Source organism: Jaculus jaculus, chromosome 7 (genome assembly GCF_020740685.1).
Source record: "Jaculus jaculus isolate mJacJac1 chromosome 7, mJacJac1.mat.Y.cur, whole genome shotgun sequence".
Taxonomy (NCBI): domain Eukaryota; kingdom Metazoa; phylum Chordata; class Mammalia; order Rodentia; family Dipodidae; genus Jaculus; species Jaculus jaculus.
The window spans coordinates 124,356,063-124,374,864 of record NC_059108.1 but is presented as its reverse complement, the minus strand read 5'-3'; the positions used below and the strand labels follow the sequence as shown (position 1 = coordinate 124,374,864).

General features: G+C 48.3%; 1 protein-coding gene across 3 annotated transcripts; it reads left to right on the top strand.

The window, feature by feature from the left end:
• Nucleotides 1-9,302: 9,302 nt before the first annotated feature.
• Ccdc177 (coiled-coil domain containing 177) lies at nt 9,303-18,304 on the top strand. Of its 3 annotated transcripts, XR_006638065.1 has the most exons (3): nt 9,649-9,728; nt 10,510-12,780; nt 17,057-18,304. XR_006638065.1 is itself a non-coding variant. In XM_045153844.1 (2 exons), the coding sequence occupies exon 2, from the start codon at nt 10,538-10,540 to the stop codon at nt 12,656-12,658; it is 2,121 nt and encodes a 706-aa protein (XP_045009779.1). In that variant the 5' UTR covers nt 9,303-9,638; nt 10,510-10,537; the 3' UTR covers nt 12,659-14,555. The 3 variants fall into 3 exon arrangements, 2 of the variants coding, with proteins under 2 accessions (XP_045009779.1, XP_045009778.1); XM_045153844.1 differs by lacking the exons at nt 9,649-9,728; nt 17,057-18,304 and adding an exon at nt 9,303-9,638 and having other exon boundaries at nt 10,510-14,555; XM_045153843.1 differs by lacking the exon at nt 17,057-18,304 and having other exon boundaries at nt 10,510-14,555.
• Nucleotides 18,305-18,802: the final 498 nt, after the last annotated feature.

Below are 18,802 nucleotides of genomic sequence, written 5' to 3'. Positions count from 1 at the left end.
TATTATAATATATATTATATAATATATTATATATATTATAATTAATATATAATATATATATATTTAAGAGAATGGGCACACCAGGGCCTCCGGCCACTGAAAATGAACTCCAGATGCTCGTGCCACCATGTGCATTTGGCTTACGTGGGTCCTGGGGAATTGAACCCGGGGCCTTAGGCTTCACAGGTAAGTGCCTTAACGATTAACCCATCTCTCCAGCCCATTGCTTTTATGGGGGGGTATTTTTATTTTTTATTGACAATTTCCATAATTGTAGACAATAACCCTCCCTCCCCCCACTTTCACCTTTGAAATTCCACTCTCCATCATATCCCCTCCCCCTCTCAATCAGTCTCCCTTTTATTTTGATGTCATGATCTTTTCCTCCTATTATGATGGTCTTGTGTAGGTAGTGTCAGGCACTGTGAGGTCATGGATATCCAAGCCATTTTGTGTATGGAGGAATGCATTGAAAGGAGTCCTACCCTTCCTTTGGCTTTTACATTCTTTCTGCCACCTCTTCCACAATGGACCCTGAGCCTTGGAAGGTGTGATTGAGATATTGCAGTGCTGAGCACTCCTCTGTCACTTCTCACCACCATGGTGCCTTCTGACTCATCCCAATATCACTTCCATCTGAAAAGAGAAGGTTCTCTAACCAAAAGTGAGAATAGCATTAATATATGGGTATGAACATTAAGGGAAGTGCTTACTGAGCAGTTTGATGATCACAGTATATACATCTAGCAAGACACCAGCAGACATTACACCCCTAGGGCTCATGACTATCCCTGTTGTAGGTATTTGGTATCAGGGATGTATTCCCTCCCATGGAGTGGGCCTCCAGTCCAATTAAAGAATGGTTGGTTTTCCCCATAACAGATATGCCACTATTGCACCTGTTAGCTCATTGGCCTGGCTGACCAAATTTAAGGCTTAAAGTGTCCACTATTGAGTATCTTTACTGGTGATTTCTCTCTCCCATTGAACTGCATGTAGCATAGATTTTCCCATCTTTCTGTCAGCTGGTCTACAGGGAGGAGATTTTCAGCTCAGCTCCGGCAGGATTTCTCAGGGACCTTGTAGCCCAAGTATGTAGACTCTTCAGCAACAGGATCTTACCATCTATTTCTGGTGGGAAACCAAGGGCCTCAGCAATGGCCTGTAATGTTTTGGGGGTATCAGGGATCTCCCTGGCTAACAACTCACTGGAAGGTATCCCATCCTCAGCACTGAGAATTTTCTAGTAACAATCTATGGCTTCTGAGTGTTCCATGTTCAAAAAAGTAGGTTTTTATATGATTTATCCATACACTCTGAGATTTTGATTAGCCCTCCCTCCACCTTTCCTTTACTTAATCTCTTCCCCTGACCTCAATTAGGCCTTTTCACCTGGTGATGACCCTGCCTTGATCCCCCCCACCACCAAAAGAATGTTTCTAACCAATCATTATTACCTCAATTTGGCAAGGAAAAATAGCAATCCATATTGTAGAACCTGAGGCTCATAGAGGTTAAACTTGCCTCCAATCACACAGCCTGGTGGAGTCTATCTGGCTTTTAAACTCATATTCTTGAGTGCCTTCCTGCACTCAGGAGAAGCAGGGCAGGCAGGTAGGTCTTCCCAAATAGGCTGCTTTTTTATTTTTATTTATTTATTTTTTTGGTTTTTTGAGTTAGGGTCTCACTCTAGCCCAGGCTGACCTGGAGTTCACTATGTTGTCTCAGGGTGGCCTCGAACTCACGGCAATTCTCCTAACTCTGCCCCCCGCAAGTGCTGGGATTAAAGGCGTGTGCTACCACACCTGGCTCAAGGCTACTTTCTTTACTGTATAACATAATTAAATTGAATTTAACACCCTAAATCTTTGGCAGGATGGAACTTTCTAGCCTTGGAGGAAATCAGCCCCTCACCTATGTGACATCCATCCCCTGAAATTCCAGGACAGTCAAAGAAGAGAGGTGAAAGATAGCCTGCTATTCCATGGCACCCCAGGGACTGTCAAGTTAGTTCTGCTGCAGCGGTTGGCTGGGTCTGTGTCCTATTTCAGGTCCCCATGCTCTCTCCTTCCACGATGTAGAATCATTCCTTTCGAGGTCGGGTCTCATTGTAGCCCAGGCTGACCTGGAATCCACTGCGTAATCTCTAACTCACAGCAATCCTCTACCTCTGACTCCTGAGTACTGAGATTAAAGGTATGCACCACTCTGCCCAGCTTTCTTTTCTTTTCTTTCTTTTTGTATTTTCAAGATAGGGTCTCACTCTAATCAGGCTGGCCTGGAATTCACTTTGCAGTCCCAGGCTGGCCTTCAACTCATAGATATCCTACCTCTGCCTCCCCAGTGTTGGGATTAAAGGCTTGTGCCACCATACCTGGTTTAGAATCATTCTTTTTCTTTTTTCTTTTTTTTAATCTGAGACAGAGAAAAAGAGAGAGAGAATTGGCACCCCAGGGCCTCAGCCACTAAAATCAAATTCCACACACTTGCACTGTCTAGTGGGCATGTGCAACCTTGCATTTGCCTCACCTTTGTGTGTCTGGCTTACATGGGATCTGGAGAGTTGAACATGGATCCTTAGGTTTTGCAGGCAAGCCCCGTAACTGCTAAGCCATCTCTCCAGCCCTACAATCATTCTTTTTTGTTGTTGTTGTTTGTTTGTTTTTCGAGGTAGGGTCTCACTGTGGCTCAGGCTGACCTGGAATTCACTATGTAGTCTCAGGGTGGCCTCGAACTCACGGCGATCCTTCTACCTCTGCCTCCCGAGTGCTGGGATTAAAGGCATGCACCACCACGCCCGGCTCCTACAATAATTCTTTATTCAAACACAGCATTAGGTCCCCCATTGAGAACTTAAAAAAAAAACTGGATACTTCCCAAGACAGGTATGGTGGCCCATCTATAAACACTTGGGGACTGGATGCAGGAGGATCAGAAAGTCATCCTTGGCTACATGAGGAATTCCAGGCCAGCCTGGGCTCATGAGACCCTTCCTCAAAAACCCAAGCTAGGTTAAAATAAAATAAAATAGATGTTTCCTGGTTGACTCTAAACACATCTATAAGGTTTATTTTTTTAAAAAAAAATAGCATTTGAGGCTGAAAAGATGGCTTAGGGGTTAAGGTGCTTGCTTGCCAGCAAAGCCAAAGGACTCAAGTTCAATTCTCTAGTACCCACATAAAGCAGAATGCACAAGATGGTGCATGCATCTGGAGTTCCTTTGCAGTGGCTACAGGCCCTGGCATACACATTCTTTTCTCTCAAATAAATAAATAAATTATAAGTAAATAAGTAAAAATTTAAAAATACTGTTTTGCCACTGCTTATTGACAATGTGTTGGCTTAGGTAATTTGCATTTTTTTCCAATTCTGCAATACAGATAATTTATTGGAATTCTTTATAAAAGAGCGAAAACCTGGGCTTGAAGAAGTTGATTTGCCCACCCTGATCATCACCACCTGAATCCACATCTCTCTAGATATGCAGCTTGGTTTAGAAATACAGTACGCTGAGTCTATGAGATGTCTTAGTGATTAAAGCTCTTGCCTGCAAAGTCTAAAGACCCAGGTTCAGTTCTCCAGTACCCATGTAGAGACAGATGTACAAGGTGGTGCATGTATCTGGAGCTCATTTGCAGTGGCTGAAGGTCCTGGCATACCCATTCTCTCTCTCTCCCTCTTTCTCCCATTCTCTCTCTCTCTCCTTTATTCTCTCATATAAGTAAATAAATAATTTTTTTTTAAAAAAGGGCTGGAGAGATGGCTCAGTGGTTAAGGTGCTTGCCTGCCAAGCCTAAAGACTCATGTTCTCCTGCCCAGGTCCCACATAAACCAGATGCACAAGGTGATGCAAGCGCAAGGTCACGTATGCACACTAGGTGGTACACACAACAGGTGTTCGGTTGCAGTGACTAGAGGCCCTGACATGCCAATTCTCTCCCTCTCTCTCTCCCCCTTCCTCCCCCTCTCTCGCATTAAAAAAGGCCAGTCTGTTGGGTTTATCTCAAAAAAAAAAAAAGAGAACTACAGTACACTGGGTTCATTTGGGGATCAGTCAGAGCCAGGTCCAAATTCCAGCTCCTCTTCTCACTAGCCATGTGACCGGCTAATTGTTTCTTTTCTCTATGGAGACCAGTTCTTTCATGGTGAATGTCTTGTAAAGCCTTTTCAGGAGTGCACTGCAAGGATGTTTGTACAGCAAACATCTTTGGACAATGGAGATAGTGGCTCCCTCCAGGTCAGAGGGAGGCCCAGTTTACAATGATAATGCTTCCCTTGGGACAAAGGTTGGCCAGGCTTGCTATTAGCTGCTGCATTACTTTTCTCACTTAGTGACCACATACCCGGCACAAGAAATTTAAGAAGGATGAATTTTGGCCGGGCATGGTGGCACACACCTTTAATCCCAGCACTCAGGAGGCAATAGAGGGAGCATCGGGATCGCTGTGAGTTTGAGGCCAGCCTAAGACTACAGAGTGGATTCCAGTTCAGCCTGGGCTACAGTGAGACCCTATGTCAAAAAAACAAACAAACAAACAAACAAACAAACAAACAAACAAAAACAACCAGTGTCAATGTAGTCCAGTGTACTTTCAAACTCCCTGTATGGCTGAGGATGCCTTTAAACTGCCTGATCCTCCTGCCTCCACCTCTAGAATTATAGGTGTTGTGCCACCATCCACAGTTTTATATGTGGGGAGCAAACCCAGGCTTTGTGCATGCTAGACAAGCACTATACCAACTGAGCCATACCCCCAGCCTCATACTCTCTCTCTTTTAATTTTAATGCCCATTCTCTCTCTCTTAAAAATAAAATAAGAGGCCAGATGTGGTGGCTCACACCTTTAATCCCAACACTTGGGAGGCAGAGGTAGAAGGATCATTGTGAGTTCAAGGGCACCCTGAGACTACATAATGAATTCCAGGTCAGCCTGGGCTAGAGCGATACTCTACCTAGAAAAACCAAAATAAGAGTAATAAGCCTAAAACATGAACCTCATGTCCTTGCTGGGCATGAATAACCAAGTCTGACCCGGGAGTACCATGTCCTTGGCCAGCATTTGTGAACCATAGCAGGCTAACTTGTTAGCATGTAAGTAGGGTAAAATCCAAGCCTTTTGCAGGTTTTTCTTTGTTTGATTGTTTTCAAGGTAGGGTTTCACTTTAGCCTAGCCTGACCTGGAACTTATTCTGTAGTTCCAGATTGGCCTCAAACCTACAATGATCCTTCTACCTCTGCCTCCTGAGGGCTGGGACTAAAAGCGTGCACCATCACTCCTGACCAGTTTCTTCCTTCCTTTTCTCTTTTTTTCTTTCTTCTTTACTTATTTCTTTCTTCTTTCCATTTCTTCTTTCTTTTTCCTTTTTGTGTGTGTGTGCACAGCATGTGAAGTGTGATGTATGCATGTGCATGTGCCCTTGCAGGGCCCCAAAGGTTCCCCTGTGGTGACTGGAGCCTAAGGTTGGGATTCCCTCTCCATCACTCTTCTACCCATTCATATGTGGGTTGGAGTCTCTGAGACTGCAGCTTGCAGTATTTCCTGAGCCTGAGCGATTCTCTGGTCTCTGCTTCACTTTCCAGGACTAAGGTTACAGGTGTTTGTGGTCACACTAAACTCTTTTTACAGGGGCTCTGAAGATTCAAACTGGGCCAACTTCGGGCCCCTCAGGCCCTGACACTTGTGCAGGAAACACACTAGCCGCTGAACCATCTCTCCAGTATACTCTTCAGTTTTTGACACTATCACTCAAAAGTTAAAAGGGGCTGGAGCGATGGCTTAGTGGTTAAGGTATTTGCCTGTGAAGCCTAAGGACCCAGGCTCGATTCCCCAGTACCCACATAACCCACATAAACATGGTGGCGCATGTGTCTGGAGTTCGTTTGCAGTGGCAGGAGGCCCTAGCACTCCCATTCTCTATCTGCCTCTTTCTCCCTCCCTCCCTCCCTCTCTCTCTCTCAAATATTTTTTAAAAGTCAAAAGGGGGGTGGGAAGATTGCTCAATGGTTAAAGCAGCTTGCTTACAAAGCCTTAAAGCCCAGGTTAGATTCCCCAGCACCCACATAAAGCAAGACACAGAGTGATGTGTGCATCTATGATGCCAATGCACCTATGCCAATGCGAGGATCTGAAGCTCATGTGCCAGACTGAGTGGCAGAGGCAAGAGATCCTGTCTTACAGGAAGTGGAGCACAGACACCCTCAAGGTTGTCCCGGGCCCTTCACATGTGCAACATGGTATGTGCATGCCTGCCTCATGCATGAATAAGTAAATCAAAAGGATCAGTAACATTCACTTTTTCACCTGCCATTGCACATGGGCATTTGCTCCTACTACAATACTCTGCTGGTTTTGCCAGTGTCACCCAAGATAGATAACTAATAGGTTCAATGGCTATCTGACTTCAGGGGAGACCCACTGGAGCCTCTGCAGCTCTTCGCATTATGGGTATATTCTTCTTAAGGCTGTTTTCACAGGAACATACTTTCTGTGTTTGTTTGAATAGAATAGATGGCCCCCAATATATTCAGTTGTTTGTTTGTAGTTTGCATCTGCTGGCTACCTGGCTGGAGGCAATGTCACTGGGTGGATCTTAAGTTGTGGTGATGGGCTTCCAATTTCAATCTAAAGATATGCAAAGTGTGCCTAGCTGGAGTTCCTGAAGTGTGCTGTGGCTTTTGGCTTGTGCTTTTCTCTCTTTGCTTGGGCCTGTGAAGGCAGGCTGGCTTCTTCTGCCATTATGGAACTTCCCCTGGATCTGTAAGCTTCAGTAAATATCCATTCCTCCATAACTGTGCCTGGTCTGGAAGTTCATCTCAGCGAACCTGAATCTGTTTGCTACAGAACTTGGTACCAGGAGTGGGGTGAGATGAACCTGTAGCTGTCTGATACACTTTCTTTCCTCCCCTTACTGGTTTCCTCTGTGGACCTCTTATCCCTCTGCAGACCCTTTCCTCCTTGTGTGATCTTGCTCACACTGATGGTTTTAAGGACTTTATACAGGTGATGTGTCCAGACTCCTGACACCTTTTCCAGCTACCTTTTGAGCAGCCCCACTCTATAACCAACTGGTGCAAAAGGGAAATTGTCCCTGGAACACTATACTAACTAATCCTCCCTCCTGAACCCACCAGTTTGTTGTTGTATACATAGCCATCCCACTGCTCCAGGAAGATATCCCTGACTCTTCCCTGTTCTTCATGCCTGAGCCAAGATATGTATTTAATATATTTTTAATTAAATCTTTTATTTGATAAAGAGACAGACAGAATGGGCATGCCAAGGCTTTCAGACACTGCAAACAAACTCCAGATGCATGCGTCACCTTATGCATCTGGCTAACATGGGTCCTGGGGAACTGAACCTAGGTCTTTTGCCATTGCGGGCAAGCACCTTAACAACTAAGCCATCTCTCCAGCCCAAGATATTTTTGAGTATTGCTCCTTTTACGCTACTTCCAGAATCTGTACCCCTCCTTCCTTTCTACTATTGTTCCCTTTCTGGTCTGACCCTTCCTGCATTGCATAATTGCAGTGTCTACCTACTGACTCTTCTTGTTCTTTTTATTATTAGATATGGACATACTTGGTATGTAGAGAACACATGTTGGTACCATTCTTTCCCTCCTCCCTGCCCCTTTTCTGAAGAGGACTTCCTCACTGGGAATGCACATCAACCCCATGGGGATTGTGGGTCATGCATTATGGGGCAGCACTTGGTTAGGGGGGGGAGAGGCAATGACTCTGTGCAAAATATCCCAACTGTGGCTCTAACAATCTTTCAGCCACCTCTTCTACAAAATTCCATTAGCCATGTTGGGTGCATTTTAAGTCTATTTCGGTGATGGGCACTTAGGAGCCTCTGGATCTCTGGTTTGATAGGTATTGAGTGTCCTCAGTGTCTATCTCCTTCACCCTTGTGCTGATATCAGATTCACTAAGACAGCAGCACTCTTGCTCATTTCCCCAATTCCTCCGTGGTTTCAGCTGGGGCCGGGGTGGAGTGCACTGGGTCATTTATCTCCTCAGGTCCAGGTCCCATTTTAAAAAAAGCAGATTCTCCAGTGAAGAGTGAAGTCAGCCTGGTTAAATGGAATAACCATTATTAATTTAGAGAATTTGAAGGGTATAGACCCTCATAGCCCAAGATTAGTGGCAGCTTGACAATGGAAAGCAGAATTGTTATCTGGATATAATTCTGACTTGTTTCCCCCTTCCAGGTATGGTTTCCGTCCCACTGAGCAGATCCATTAGCCAATCCAAGAGCAGTTGGTTACCCACCATGGCTGTGTGCCACACTGTGCATGAGCATCAAGTCAGGTTGTTTGCTTCCGAGTCACTTAGACTTTGAGTTGCTTGGACAGATGTTGGCCACTTTCCCCTGGTAGCTCATGTAGCACCTTCCAGCACTAGGTGAGCTAATTGACTCTTCTTGTTCTTGGCCCTGATTAGAGTTATATTCCTAAAATATCAGCCAAATCATACCATTTCCTTTTTAAAATATTTTTGTTTCTTTAATGCTGGGGAGGCAGAGAGAAAGAGAGAATAGGTATGCCAGGGCTTCCAGCCACTGCAAACAAACTACAGACATACGTGTCCCCTTGTATAGCTGGCTTACATGGGTCCTGGGGAATCGAACCAGCATCCTTAGCCTTTGCAGGCAAACACCTCAACCACTAAGCCATCTCCCCAACCTCATACCATTTCCTTGCTTCAAATCCTTCATTTCTTCCTCACAGTTTCCCTGCCTATCAAAGTTCTTTAACAATATAAATTTTCCTGTTATGTCCCACTCTCCAAGCTTTACGTGGGCACTGGAAAATCAAACCCAGATCATTAGACTTTGCAGGCAACTGCCTTAACCACTAGGCAACTTCTCCAGCCTGTGAGTGAGCATTTTTAATTTTTCTATTACTTTTAGGTTAGCATAAAGAATAATGGATTTCATCACAGTATCTTAAGACATAATGCTATTTGTTCTCATTTGTTCCCTCCACACCTTTTTTTTCTTTTAAAAATATAATTTGGATCAGGTGCCACATTTCTACTTGGTTTTTGCTAACAAGTTTGCTTCTGAGTCCCTTGAGAAATATACAAAATAATTCCTTCATCTCTCCAAGTTAAGATGCTAATAATAGGTTTCTTGGTAATAGCGCTCTCCCTCTCACTCTCTCTCTGGAGAATGTGTGTACACAGTGGTCAATATAATGAATAAATATTATATATACTGTATTTTCTAATTTCCTTGTCCTAACGAAAAGGAATATCCTGAAGTGTCCACCAGGAGGCGCTAAGGACAGCGAAAGACCTGCGGTACCTTGGCGGTAGAGGTGGAGATGGATGGATGCAGCAACGATGGAACCCGGCTTTTTTATAATGATCTATGAGCGACGGGAGCAGAGCCGCGTTATTTTCGGGAGACTTTGTCGCACAACCCTTCCCGCGTGTAGGTAGCGTCTGAATGTGTGTGTCTAGCTCGCGGACCCCATGGAGAAACACTGGCGGTGGCAACTGAAGCTCCTTTCGCGGCCGCAGCCTGCAGTAACCCGATCCCGCCAGGGCAGGGATTGAAGAGGCCGAGGCAAGAGCGCCGAGCGGTGAACAAAAGCCCTGGGCGCGGAGCCAGAGTCCTGGACCTGGGGTAAGTGCACCGCCCGGGGACCCAGCAGCTGCTGCGGGCACAGGCGCGGCGGGGCTCACTGCGCTCTAGGAGCCCACCCCATGAGATGCGGTGAGAGACCTGGTGGTCATCCGGGGGTGGTGTCCCAGACTAGCCTGGGGTGGACGGTACCTTTCGCACATTCAGACTTGGAGGAGATTGGATGCATCTGGGAGGGTCCAGGCGCCTTCTGCATCCTCCGCCAACACCCGGTGGGGGCGGGAGGTGGAAACAGGCAGAGCTCCCAGCAAGCCCTGCCTGAGAGGCAGAAGCAAGAATCCATCACCCTTCGCGGAAAGGCCTTTGGGGACTTCTCTTAACCCTTCCATAGCTCGTGGATCCTGCACTCGGGTCCCTTGTGGCAACGAGAAATCAAACATAAACTTCTTTCTGGGCAAATGGGGAACATCACAGCAATGCACTTAGGAATGGACAGACATCTCCCCCTCCCCCCCTTTTTTGTTCCTGCAAAGCTGCCTCCCCAGCAGTCCGCCTAAGCTACAAACAAACACGCTAATCCTCCCGGGAATCCTCCAGCGCCCCCCTTGCAAGCCGCAGCCTGCACCTCGATCTTTTCATTTGGGACTGCAGCAGGAAGGGGATGCATCTAGCGGGCCTGGCGCCACAGGCATTGCATTCCAGGACGGAGGGAAATCGAGGCTGCTCTCTGGGCCCCAGCGTCTCCCCCGCACCCCGGTTGCCACTCAGCCTTGGGTTTTCAGGGCACGGGTTTTATGATTTACGTTCCACCAGGCCTCTGAGCCTAATCTGAAAGCGGATTAAGTTGGGATGGGTGAATTTGGATTGAGGAGGGGGAAACAGTTCTCAAATGCTATTCCTCTTGTCATCATAGAGACTCCAACAAAGGACGAGGCTCAGCTATGGTGGACCCCGTGCGAGAAGAGGAGAAGGAGGGAGCTGAAGCCGGTGGTGGTTCCGAAGGGGAGGGGGCCACAGCGGCATCCGTGCCCCCGGATGCCCATGGTGCCCAGCAGCCTGCGGCTTCCTCGGCCTCCGCTTCCGCGGCAGCGCCCCGAAAGACGGAAGTCCCTGGCGGGGCCGAAGGTGGGCGGCGGGAGCAGTCGCCGCTGCTGCACCTCGACCTCTTCAACTTCGACTGCCCCGAAGCCGAGGGTAGCCGCTACGTGCTGACCAGTCCCCGTTCGCTAGAGGCCTGCGCCCGCTGCGCCGTCAAGCCGGTGGAGCTGCTGCCACGGGCCCTGGCCGACCTGGTACGCGAGGCCCCAGGTCGCTCCATGCGGGTAGCCAAGGGCCTGTACGAGGCGTACGAGGCGGAGCGGCGGGCCAAGTTACAGCAGTGCCGCGCCGAGCGCGAGCGGATCGTGCGCGAGGAGAAGCGACGCCTCTTCACGCCGCTGGGCACCGCCGGGGCCCCGGCCTCCGCCTCCTCGGCTTCGGCCCCGAGCGCGGGCAGCAGCAGCAGCTGCAGCAGCGCCAGCCTGCCCGCGTCCCCCGCGCCCCGTGCCACCCGGAAGACCTCTCCCAGCCCTTCCTCGGCCCGGGCTAAACCACCGCCCGCGGGTGCTCGGACAGGTCGGAAGAGTCACTCGCTGGACTCGCTGTCCCGCCGGCGCGACGGGACCCTCAGCTCCGAGTCGGGCGCGTCGTCGTCGTCCTACAGCGGGGAGAGCCTTCGGGAGCTCCGTTGGCATCCTCGGGCCTCGGCGGCCAGGAACAGCTGTCCAGCGGGCTCAGCGTCCTCTGCACCCAACCCGCTGGGTCGTCCTTCGGCCCTGACGCTGGTTCCGCTCACGGCGCGTAGCTTCAGCCTGGGCGACCTGAGCCACTCGCCTCAGACGGCGCAGCACGTGGAGCGCATCGTGCGCCAAGTGCGCGCCGAGCGCGGCCTGCGCGGGGTTCCCGAGCGCGACCGGAAGATCGCGGCGCTCATGCTGGCGCGACACCAGGAGGAGCGTCTGTTGCTGGAGCAACGCGCCGCGGCCCACGGCCAGTGGGAGCAGCAGCGCGTGCGCGCCGAGCAGCGCCGCGAGCGCGAAGAGCGCGAGAAGCAGCGCGCGCTGGAGCAGGGCCGCCGGGCCTGGGCGGCGCAGGTGGAAGAGCGGCGAGGCCGCCGGGGCCGCGAGGAACGGGAGGCGGCCCGGCGACGGCAGCAGCAGTGCGAGCGCAGCGAAGAGCGGCGGCGGGAGCTGGCCGAGCGCCAGGGCGTGCTGCGGAGGGAGCGGGCGGAACGAGCGGCTCGGGACGACCGGCTGCGCAAGCTGCAGCAGGAGCAGAATCTGAAGCAACGGGAGGAGGGCCTGCAGGAAGGGCGGGAACGGGCCGAGCAGCTCCGCAGGGAGCGCGCCCAACGCGCGGCGCGCGCCAAGCAGCGGCAGGAGGGCCAGTTGCTGCGGGAGAAGCGGGAGCTGAGCCGGGCGGAGAGGGCCCGTCACGAAGCGCTGCTCCGAGGTCGAGTCCGGCAGCAGCACGAGGAGCGCGAGGGCCTGCGCAGCTCCCTGGAGGCCAGCTTAGGCCGCGCGCAGGAGAACTACGAGCAGCTGCTGGAGCTGCGCACCCGGGAGCTGCGCGAACGGGCCCGGAGGGAGGAGCTGCAGGGTCGGCGGGCCAAGGAGGCGGCGGAGCGCAAAGAGCGGGAGCATCAGGCGCACTTGGAGGCTTTGGCCCGCGCCGGCGAGCGACGGCTGCAGCACGCGGCGCAAGTAGCCGAGGAAACCGTGCAGCAGAAGGCCCGGCGCGTGGTCCAGACCCGGCTGGAGAAGGAGAGGACCCAGCGGGCCAACAAGGAGAAGGTGGAGAGGGACGAAGACTGCCGCCGCCGGGAGCTGCTCCAGGCCATCGGACGCAAGCTGGAGCGCAGTGAGCAGCTGTCTCGAGAACGGCGCACCGCGCTGGAGAGCGCGCGCTCCACCGCCCGGGCCTCCTTCCACGTGCGCGAGAAGGTGCGCGAGGAGACCAACACACGCTCCTTCGACCGCATGGTGCGGGAGGCCCAGCTGCACGCCAGCCTGGACCGCAAATGACTGTGCCGGCCTGACTGGTCCACACAGCTTCCCTCAGCCACTTTGACCAAACCATGGAAATCTCCAGTCCAGGTTCTTCTGATCATTGAGGCAGTGAGAGGATGGACATGTAGGACTTTCTGGTCTGACACCTGTTTTTTTTTTTAACTTACTTTGGAGATGTCATGGCACAATCTGCCCACACCCACCTTTGCCAAACCCCAATATGTCTTTTGGGTTGGTATGGAGAGTAGCTAGGGAGGAAAAGGGGCCCTAGGAGAGAGCACAGAGGAGACCGTGGTGGCTGCGTCTCTCTGATATTCATGGCCACGATGAATTTTGCTTGTGGCAGCTGAGGGAGCATCTCCTCTGTTCACCTCCATCTTTCAAAATACAAGTTGCACAAAGCTGGAGATCTCCCAGGAAAGCACAACTCTTCGAAGGTGTCAGGCCATGCACAAGTGACCCAGAAAAGCTGTTGGTTTAGACTACTGGGCTGATAATTTGATACCTGATCAAATTCTCTTGTTAGTTCTCAGTAGTTTTTCAGTTGAGTTCCCCTTAGACAATCATCTGCAGATAAAGACCAACTTGTCTTTTCCCCCCTTCTATTATTCTCCCAAGTGGCACAGGAAATGGGTTGGATTGGTAATGCTGTTTAGCTTTAATGGAAGCCCTCAGATCCTGGGAAGTGGTGGTTTCCTTAGGCAGCAGTGTTCCAATCCCCCCTCCCCCGTGAAGCTTCATTGCAGGGTGATTTATTTCAGCAGAGGCAGTGTGTAATGCCCACCTCCCAGTGTGGGACCGGCTTCTGCAGACATCAGCCATGCCTTAAGAAGCAGTGCTACCTTACGTGCCTGCCCAGGCCATACTTGCCTAAAACTCCAGCCCTGAATGCAGTCTGGTGGGTGGGCCCCAGAGTGTTGGGAATGTAGGATTCCCTCTGTGAAGGAATCAGCTCGGTGCTCTAAGGACAGTTAAGGGTCCTTGGCTGCTTACTTGTGGTGGCCGGAAGGGCTGGAACTGCCTCTGTTGAGTTGTACTGTTGGTAGGTTATCTCTCCTCCCTCCCCAGGAAAAGTATTCCCCTTTAATTCCTGGTACCTTTCACCTATGCCTGAAGTATTTAATCAGTCTCTTGGTGCCTCACCTTTCCCATCTGCCAGATGGGGCCATCAGAACTCCTCTTCTGGTACCTCAAGGTCTTCTGGACCCAAAGCACCATGTCAGTGTTATTTGTTGGTCTCATTTGTGCCTTTCTTGACCTGGAGTTGGGAGGTAGGAGGACTGCTGTTAACCTAGTTTGTTTCTGGGAACATGGGTTCCTGGCATTTAGACAGGGCAGTGCATCACAGACAGATGGTCACTTAGCCTCTGGATGGGGGAGGAGAAGTACTTAACAATACTAGACCACTCCCTATCCAAAGGTCCTGTTACCAACAGGCAATTTTAACCCCTTAGAGTGCTTCTTTCATGAAGCCGAAAATGGCCCTACTTATATCCACCCATCGACTCTACCTTCATAAGGAAAAGTGGAAAATAAGGCACCCCTTTTTTACATTAAATCAAGGTCAGGAAGCAAAAAATTACCAAAAGAAAAAAGGAATCAGGGTAGAGAACTATGGTATTAGACATATTCCATGTATAATCTACTGGGCAGAATTGTCCCTAAAATGGCTGGTTATGATAAACACACACCTTGTCAAACCCACCCCATCACATACTAAGAGAAGTCTTGTGTAGAAGGAAACCATGTTTAGATGTTACATGTAAGGCAATGTGAAACCAGGAAAGAAGCTGTGTAACCAAGCTTGTTTCTCAAATGAGTAATTTTCCCCGTAATTTTTCTTCTTGTCAGTGAGTTGTAATAATTGGTATTGTCTATGAGTCAGGAGCATTTAACTAAAAAGTTAATGTGATTCTGATTCTTTCATCTTGTGGTTCCTGAGTTGGTTTTGAAACCTTCATAGAAAGCTCCACCCTCAAAACCACTTACTTCAAAGTATATGTTTGAGAAGAAAAATCTGATATTTTTGGACAAAGCAGTGGAAGACACAAAGATGATATTACTTGACTTTTACTCAGTTTGGTTTCCTAACAGTGACTTTGGGTAGATTAGCTTTCTGTATCTTAGTTCCCATACCTGTAGAATAGGGGTCATGATTCTGTCCTATGCAAACACTATGAGAATGAATCAGAACTTGAGGGATGCTCCCATTTCTATCACCCTGGAACCATAGGTACAGTCACTATAAATGAGGAAGCTTGTGTGACTGTACAATGGCTGGAGAGCGCAACATACTGTCATGATTTGATATAGCAGACATGGTTTTGAAAAGCACATTACAGTTCATAATCACAAGTGAGGCAAAAGCTTAGGCCTGGATGTTATTACATTAGAGGTTTGCCTTGATAGAACTTCTGTGTAAAGGCAAAAAGTTTTAGATTCTCACAAGAAATCAATATAGCCAAGTATAACTAAAGCAAAACCAGTATCAGGCTTAGTGACAATAAGGAATGGTTCCTCTTAATTCCAGATCATCCAGGAGAATACAAATCGGCTTGAATCCAGATGCGGTGGTTCATGCTTGTAATCTTAGTGTTTGAGAACCTGATGCAGGAGGATCACAGATTTGAGGTTAAAAAAAAAAATACAAAAGGAGCCAGGCGTAGTGGCACATGCCTTTAACCCCAGCACTTGGGAGGCAGCAGTAGGAGGATCGCCATGAGCTCAAGGCCACCCTGAGATTACATAGTGAGTTCCAGGTCATCCTGAGCTAGAATGAGACCCTACCTTGAAAAAACAAAACAATAATAATACAAAAGGGACTGGAGAGATGGCTTAGCACTTGAGACGCTTGCCTGCAAAGCCTAAGGACCCATGTTCAATTCTCCAGATCCCACATAAGTCAGATGCACAAAAGTGAGGCATATGCAAGGTCTCACATGCCCACTAGGTGGTGAAAGTATCTGGAGTTTAATTTCAGTAGCTGAGGCCCTGGTTGATGTGCCAATTCTGTCTCTCTCTCTCTCTCTGTCTCACTCTCTCAAGTAAAAACACAAAGAGAAAGAAGAATAGAATATTGACCCATGTCTATATTGTAAGGAAATATCCATGCTACTCTCTGAAGAGGAGTAATTTTCTTGGGCCTTTCATATATATTCTTTTCCTTGAAATTCTGCCAGAGAGGTTGTATCTTACTCTGAAATATAGCCAAAGGACATTAGAGGGGAAAAGGGATGAAGAATGGAGAAAGGCACCTGATGCCAATTCTACTAAGCAGAACTGTTCCTCAACAGCATTCTAATAACTGCCCAAGAATAGCATTAATAAATAGGCACTAACATAAGTATTTAGAGGGCAGTTTGGTGGGAATAACATGCATTTAGCCAGACAACAGTAATAGCTGCCCCCACTAGGGATTATGACCTCCTTAGCCATAGACTTTTGACTAGGCTTTCAGTACCAGGCATGAATGCTCCCATGAAACAGGCCCTCAGGTCCAATCAGAGCAGTTGGCTTCCCCTGTAACAGACATGCTACCATTGTACCAGTTGGTGTATTTGGCCTAGCTGGCCAGCTGCAAAGCTTACAGGGTCCACTGTTGGTTAAGACCATTAGTGACTTTTCCCAAAGACTGCATAGCTCTTTTCAGCATCCTGACAGCAAGTCAACAGGGAGGAGGCTTCCAGCTTGATTTCTTAGTGTCCTACAGCTAAAGCATGGGGAGACTTCAGCAATAGGGTCTTATCATCTAGCTCTGGTGGGCAACAGTAGTCTTGTCAAGAGCCTGTAATGTTTTGGGGGCATCAGGGACCTCCCTGGTCAACAACTCATTGAAAGGTATCCCACCCCAGCACTGAGTTTTTCTCATAACCATCTATGACTTCTGGGTACAACATTATCTGTCCCCATAGCATACTTCTGCCCAGACTTTCTAGTTTTTAAACATGTATTCTACTAGCATTGAAGAAGTAGGTTCCATGTGGCTTGCTTATTTATTTGCTTATTTTGTTTATTTGAGGTAGGGTTTCGCTCTAGTTCAGGCTGATCTGGAATTCACTATGTAGTCTCAGGGTGGCCTCAAACTCAAGACAGTCCTACTACCTCTGCCTCCAGAGTACTGGGATTAAAGGCATGCGCCACCACGCCTGTCTTCCATATGGCTTATTTCTAACATCTTTAATTTTGATTAACCCTCCTCCCACCCCCTCCTTTTCTTCCTGATCCCACTTAGACCATTTCACCTCCAGTATCTGTTTCTCTCCTTACACATCTACTATCTCTTCCCCTTAAGCCCTTCTTTCTCCTCCCTCCCTCATGGGCCCTTTCTAGCTTCCTGGCCTTTACTACTTTTGACTTTTACTCCAACTCACATGCAAATTAAATATTTGAACAGATACTTTCTTTTTTTTACAGCAACACACCTTTGCAAGAACTGACCTACTTCTGTGAGACCCAGTCCATTCTGCAAGACCAGCATAACTATCTTCCATTAGGTGCCACTTCTTAAAACCTCCACCACCTCCACACTGTGATTCTGGAGACCCAGCCTCCAGTGGACAAACTGTTGTGGGCCAAATCATATCCAAATCATAGCAATGAGAATGCAGTTTGTGTTCAGGTTATTCTGTCCAGTCTGCCATTTGTTCCCTCTCCTTTAAACAGTTGATTGAAACAGGTGGTTCCACATAAGGACTTTATTGCATTCACTGTTAAATCCCATGTAGCCCATGGTTTAGATTCACATAGGATAAGCACACAAATACTGAATGGAGAGAGGACCAGAGAGGTGCATGGACGAATGAACAGAGTGAGTGGCATCTAGTATAGCATAGAATAGGTAGGCAGGCCTCCGTAATCTGGGAACACATGCTATGTGCCAAGCACTGTTCCTGATTCTGGTACAGTGATTCTGTCTGATCATTGACCCTAAGTCTCACTGGCATTGTAGTGTCATGGACAGGTGTCTGTTTTTCCACTGGATTTACATACCTTTCCACCTGGGTATCCATCCTCAGGCAGACTTGATAATCTATCAAGACACTAGCTTCAAGACTTCAGTAGCATGGCAATAAGTCATCTGCCAATTAAACATCATATCATCATTGTTACTCTTTTTCATTCAGAGAAGTCTTGAGTAATCAGGTCAAATTTATATTGCCAATCAGCTTTAAATTATAGTAGAGAGAGATTACAGGGAGGGAGATTTGTCACCTTCAAAGGTGTTACCTGTCCTGCCTCTTAGAGAGGAGGATAAGTAATGATTTTGGACCTAGAAAAATGAGCCTTAGGTCATAGAGTCCCAATTCACCAAATGGGACTTGCTCCATTATTCAGCTGATCTTGTTCAGACAAAGTCAGCATTTCAAGCAGGTGTCTTTAACTGCTGAACCCTCTTGCCAGCCCGGAAAGTCAACATTTCAAACATTTCCAACTTAAAGGTCTCAAAAATAAAATAAAAAAAATAAAGGAGAGACTATGGTTAAGGCTGAATTGATGAGAACGTTGACTGATCCAGAATATCCCATTTAGAGCACCTAATTAAAACCATCTATGTAACTGGTGTCACCCACCAGTTGCTATGTAGACTTTTCTTTAAAAAAAAAACAAACAAACATTTAATTTAAGGTAGGTGTGGTGGTGCACACCTTTAATCCCAGTACTCAGTAGGAGGATCACAGTGAGTTCAAGGCCACCCTGAGAATACATCGTGAATTCCAGGTCAGTCTGGGCTAGAGGGAGACCCTACCTTGAAAAAAATATTTACTTAAGTATTAATTTGAGAGAGGGAGAAAGAGAATGGGCATGCCAGGGCTCCTAGCCACTGCAAATAACTCCAGATATATGCACCACTATGTACATTTGGCTTGTGTGGGTTCTGGGGAATCAAACCTGGGTCCTTAGGCTTTGCAAGCTAGTGCTTTAACCACTAAGCAATCTCTCCAGTCCTAAAACTGCCTTTTCTTTAGCATATGACTGTCATCTCTTATTTTGCATATCCAGAGAGACACTTTTTAGAGGAGCACAAGAAAACTTGGCCTTTTAATCCCCCCCCCCCCCTTTGGTAGGTTTCACTCTAGCCCAGGCTGACCTTGAATTCACTATGTAGTCTCAGGGAGGCCTTGACTCATGGTAATCCTCCTACCTCTGCCTCCCAAGTGC